This window comes from Amphiura filiformis, chromosome 4, assembly GCF_039555335.1.
Source record: "Amphiura filiformis chromosome 4, Afil_fr2py, whole genome shotgun sequence".
NCBI lineage: Eukaryota > Metazoa > Echinodermata > Ophiuroidea > Amphilepidida > Amphiuridae > Amphiura > Amphiura filiformis.
The window spans coordinates 51599512-51605511 of record NC_092631.1 but is presented as its reverse complement, the minus strand read 5'-3'; the positions used below and the strand labels follow the sequence as shown (position 1 = coordinate 51605511).

At 36.0% G+C, this 6000-nt stretch overlaps 1 protein-coding gene across 1 annotated transcript in view; it reads right to left on the bottom strand.

The window, feature by feature from the left end:
* Positions 1–3869: 3869 nt before the first annotated feature.
* The window catches only part of LOC140151037 (integrin beta-1-like), a 64640-nt gene continuing 62509 nt past the window's right edge, over positions 3870–6000 (bottom strand). Inside the window, exons 22-23 of the mRNA XM_072173229.1 lie at positions 5630–5796; positions 3870–5015 (exon numbers count right to left, since the gene is read on the bottom strand). Of these exons, the coding sequence (XP_072029330.1) occupies positions 4953–5015; positions 5630–5796 (230 nt within the window). The 3' untranslated portion in view covers positions 3870–4952. The remainder of the gene's footprint in view (positions 5016–5629; positions 5797–6000) is intronic.

Here is a 6000-nt window from a genome sequence, read left to right as displayed (position 1 = left end):
CATTGTCATATATGTCAGGGTTATAGTTAGGCAAATTTTAGTGCCTGGTGAAATTAATATGAAATGGTAAAAAAAATTGAAATTTTGATAAGAATTGCTCATTTTTATACTGATTGTTCATTGATTTTGAAACATTTGAGACTGGGGTGCCGGGTATTTGGGCTCAAAATTAACTTGAGTGCCGGGTGGAAATTAAGAGTGCCGAGCGGGTCCGCCAGCCACCGCCCAGCGTAACTACAACCCTGATATATGCCATCAAGTATGTTTGAAAAAGATGTTTGTGACCTATACAAAATATCAGAAGATTGGACTACCATACCGTAAACGTTCGCCTAATGGCGCACCTGGACTCCTTTGCCTTGGAGTAAATTTCATGTACTCCCTCCTCTAAAAATCCCAACAAGAATTAAGGGTATGCGACTTTATTTGCTGGTGGGATTTTTATGGGAGGGCACTTTTAGTTTGTGTCTAAAATTCCAGTAATGTCAAGGGAGCCCATAGCGCCATTAGGCGAACGTTTACGGTATATTCAGCGGAATGTTTCTGAACACTTTTGTACTTCTTCCACTAGTCTTCAATAGACCATTTCAGGAGGTCTTCTACGAACAAACATTGATCATACGCGACCATCAAAACATTCAACCAATCAATTTCTGTCAATTTGATCATGCAGCACACAACATTCTATATGCTGCATCAATTAAGGAGCCCTTTTTCTAAGAACCTCCTGAATTTTGCTGAGGCGGGAAGATGGAGGTTCTTCAAATCTCTTCATACTTTTATTATGGACATATAGTGATGAAACATTTCACATGGTGAAATAATTTTGCTGTATCATGTGCCAGTGTTTCTAAAACAAAACCCTTGATTGAGCCCATTTACATAATTTTGTCAGACTTTTAAAATCGACTATATTTCATGTTTTCAATGTATTTCTAGATCTGAGTGTACAAGAAAGTTAATATTTGGAGTAAACATTTCAAATGGTTGGGTTCACAAATATATTTAAAGATAAAGTCACAGTTTTGGTGCCTTGTGTGTTTTTATATTATGTAAATACCTTAAAAAGAAGATGTTTTTAAGCAAAAATAGGTCATTTTTTAAATCTGTATTTCTCTCATGGGCAGTAACTTTTCAACACAAATCGTACATATTTACAAAGCCGAGGAACAGTTCTAAAAAATATAAATTTTCACCGTTGTGTTTGTATTTACTTACTTAGATACACACAATTTAAGTTGCATGGTTTTAGTGAACTACTAATTTTATGCAACACCAAAGGCGCTTACATACTTTATCCATGCCTCGCCCATTGTGCCCTGACGTACACTTTTTTCATTAACATAATTCATAAGATGCATTTTATCTGTTGTATTATATCAGCTTCATTTCTCACTAAAATTTAATTTTCTTCATGTCCTAGCTCCTCTCTCCATATTAATAGGCATGGAAATCTGACCTTAATTAGAAATAATAAAAAAATCATGATAAAATGTATTTATTTAGGTTTTAAATCTTTATTATTTTTATATAATGCAGATTAGTATTCATGTTATAATTAATAGATTTCTCCTCTTTCCTATTTCAATGGTCAGTTGTAACTATACAGCTACTTGTAAGACAGTAAAATTTACTGCTTTATTTATTAATGCTTACATGCAGCAAGAAAAGTCCATTACAGCACTTCTGACAACATAGGGCTCTTTGGCATACAATGATACAAGTGGCATTGATTGGTGACCCATGCTAAACTTGTTATATATAATTTCATATTAAGGTTATTAATTATTTTAAACTATTGTGATTTGGTAGTTCACAGCATATTACGAATGGTAGTGGGCTATAGCAAAAACTGCATTGCTCAATTTATAGCGAGCGTGTAGAAGAATTCAAATATGACAGATATACTTTTAAAGGTGCTGCGGTTCTTGAGCTACGTTTTAAAGAGGGATGAAACTACAACACTTTTGTAAAAGCGTACATAACTCATTAACAACAATAAATTAAGCAAGTTTGCATATACGATTTGTAGAATGAACTTTTGCAAAACATGAAGGTGTTAATTTTCAATAATATATTGATCTAGATAATGAAAATCAATTTTTAGGTTGCTTCGACCAACAATACCTCGTCTACCCTTAAGATTCAATTATTAACTTGCACGGTATATTCTATTGTTTTATGTTCATTATAATTACATTTTCCGCATTCTAATATAATAACTGCAATGGCCGCTGACAAAACATTTGCACAACTATATTTGGAGTCTAATTTTTAGAACTAATGTTTTTCCACAACAGTTAAAAATACATTGAAATCATTATTTCAATTCTCTGAAAGAATTAGTTCATTCTTTATTAAAATTAAAATTGATTGCAATAATCGCTGAGGATTTATGCATTAAAAGCGTTATTTTGCTCAATTCTATTTCTTCAAGCATACAGCCATGCATTCCTATTTCAAATGATCCATGCTGACACAAATATAGGCCTACACACGGAATAGCACGAGGTGCACAAGCCCTGTCTGATGGAAGCGTGACCTATGGTTAAATCAGATTTTATTCATAGACTCTATCATACCCGGTATCTACGGGAAGTTAATGAAGATCCCCCCCCCCCAGGACTCTACCAAACCAACTTTTTAGCTTCCTTTTATGGTCCTATAACACATTCAAGATGTTAACAAAAAATAATTCCTGGCACTCCAGCCATTTTCAAGGTTAAAGGTTGCTCAAATCTGGTTAACAAGCACACCAAATTATTCCTCTTATTGTAAGGATTCAGATAAAGTACATGTGACATACCGTTCTTGAGTTATGAAGCCAAAAGGTCCATGGGGGGGTCAGTTGTTGTTTTTGGCCACTCAGGGGGCGAAAATTATAACTGCTCAGATTTCAAAGAAAATGGTCTCAAATTGATCGTCATGTAAAACCAAGTAATCGTTTGCACTGTCTAAAGTGCTTTGTTATTGACCAAATTTGCCAATAAAGGTCAGTCCCCATTACAGCCTATTTGACCACAACCTTTGTTGTGATGTTTCCCAGGTAACGAAACATCCTACATGGTTACAACCATTCCTTATTTGACTCGTTTTTACATGACAAGCAATTTGAGACCAATTTCGTTGAAATTGGAGCATTTTAATTTCTGGCCCCTGTGTGGCCAAAAAAACTGACCACTCCCCAAAGGTTTAAACCACTAAATTATCTTGAATGTGTTATAGGACCATAAAAGGAAGCTAAAAAAGTTGGTTTGGTAGAGTCCTGTGGGGGGTCATCATTAACTTCTGGTAGATACCGGCCAGCTGCCAGCTCCATTGAAACACTGCAAAAGAGGGTGACTTACATGTGCAGAAGTACACTAAGGAGTAAAAACACAATGGTGATTTTATTTATTTTTGAAAACAATATTCAAGGTCCCATTTGACATGTAAATTTTTTTTTCTCAAGTGACTGCCTGTAAAAAATATCTCTGTTTGTAATTAAGCTCATTTTTAACAAAAAATTGTCGCAAAACTATGGTCTATATTAAGGTATCCTGCGAATAGTAAATAACACAGGGACAAAATGATGGGTATGCCCTATAATGTTGCTGAAACTATGTAGGAGTATCAGTATCAAAGTCAATATCGTTTGAAAGTTATGGGATACAATATAGAAATCCATGTATTCGTTATTTGTCAATATTTTGCATTTAGGGCAAAATTAGTGATTTTTTGTCTAGAAACACTGATACGAGGTAGGCAAAAAAATTCATTGCCATGAGCAAGGAATCATCAACCAAGAGGCATATACCAAATATGAAAGGATTTGTCCAACCTTCATCTTCCCATGACCTGGTGGTTTTTACACGGAGGCCTCCTTAAGAGCAATGCAGTACCTGATTGGTGTCACCAGTGGTTGTGGTGTGTTTGTTTACCAAATCAGCTTCTGAAAGGTCTATTGTAAGGAGGACAGTTTTTATGGTCTACTTAGCTCAGCAATGCTTTGCTGTCTTCGATAATGGTTCATGTACGCTAGAGCGTTCGATAGGAACAAGCGAACAGCATACAAGTTTGCTGATATCTATCGGAGCGTTCAGCAGAGCAGCAGGATTATAAACATGGTCGATGGTAAAACCAAAATCAATTTCCTTTGTGTTCAGTAAGTACATAACGACCCACTCATCAATTACTCAAGTGGTCATTAAATAAGCATGTCTTGGGTCGTGTCTGCGGTCAATAGAAAGTAAATAATGTGTGTAAGTTTATGTTTACATAAAGTGGTGTAATTAGGTTTCAAGGGGTTGTTAATTCAAGCATGGTCGTAAAATTGATTCGATCGATATTTTGGTCAATGCATTGTATCGAACAGAGTTGTCAATTGAGCGGAGCCTAAAAGAGTTTGCTACAGGCTTTAATGGGTTTGGGCTTTGATAAAAGCCAGGTACCTCTCCGATACAATGCGCTATCGAAGACAGCAAAGCATTGCTGAGCTCAGTAGACCATAAAAACTGTTCTCCCTAAATAGATGTAGGTAGTGGGCAACCTTTGTGTCTCTTCTCATTCATAAAATTACCCACCAGCTAAAATGGCGTGAGAAACACGCAGGAAACTATCTTTGATAGTTCTTTGTATCTCATTCAAACTAGTAACATTAGAGAAACTAGGATGAACCCTGACCTAACAGTTTGTCCACTCTGAAGTACAAAGTGACAACGCGCGCGTATACAACGCGTTAACAGTGCGTAGTACTGCGTCTTTGCTGCAGGTATGCATGCCTTCAAAGTCGGCACAATGTGTGCGTCCGGGTCTGTACTTTGTACTTCAGAGTAGACTGACTGTACAATATAACAATAGATAAATAGGGAACAATAATTTTAGTTTATCACAGGGCTGACATATTACAAGGTTTGACATTTAAAACACACACAATGCGGGTAATTACATCTTCCCTATCCATGTAATGTCCATTACTTGCCATACAGTGGGTTCTTGTATGTAGAGGTGGAAGGTTTGTAGATAGGATTTTGACTCTGAAATAAACAAGATGACAACAAAATCATGGATTAGAACAATAATTGTGTGATACAAATGGTTGATTGATTGGGGAACAAACATGAAATGATTACATGAGGACTAGTTAGTATAATTGAAGTTGAACTTCATTAAATACCAACAATATTAAGGTAAACTAAAATGTCAATTTCCCTGAAATCAAAATGATGCAGAAATTTTATTTCTAGCAACTGCACACCAGCCTACCCAGTGGCATTCCAAATTACGGTCATGGTGATGTGTGACTTAAGAGATGGATTCATTAAAATAGAATTAAGGGTAAACAACAATCACATGAAAAAGAGATGCAAAAATATAGGCATTTTCCATGTTTTCTGGACTCTGAAATAATTTTTGTTCATCATGAAGGTAAATTTGCCAAAGTTTAAGCAAATATTGTACCAGTTTGCTGAAAGTTGTGACTCAAATCCCTAAAAGCATGAAAATGCTACACAAATCTGCCACACATCCTTTGTCCACCTTTCTTTTTACCCTACAGGCGAGGACAAGCCAACAAATTTGCTATGGCCTCATCTTCAGCTAACAACCCCAGATAGGTTGGGGGACTCTTGTCTTACAAATTGCCACTCACCTGTTCCCATTTGGCATTCTGTCGTTCTTTTTCAAATCTTGCAAACTCCCTCTTATCATGTATATATGTGAGTAATCTCCAGATGAGTAGTAATATTAAACCTATGATGATGATACCTATGACTATTCCAAGAATGATATACAGAGGGTCCACAGCCTCAGGACACACTGTCAACCAAACACAAAATTAACATGTTAGTACTTCACATATTTTATGGTATCTATCTATTGTTTATAAGGTCTGGTGTGTGAGTGGTGTGATATTGTGCTCCTGCAGTGTCATTATTCTATTCTTGTGAAAAATTTATCTTGCTTGAAATTCCCCTGGACAGGGAAATCACTGCTAATAAATTGCCCTGTTACCTGTACAAA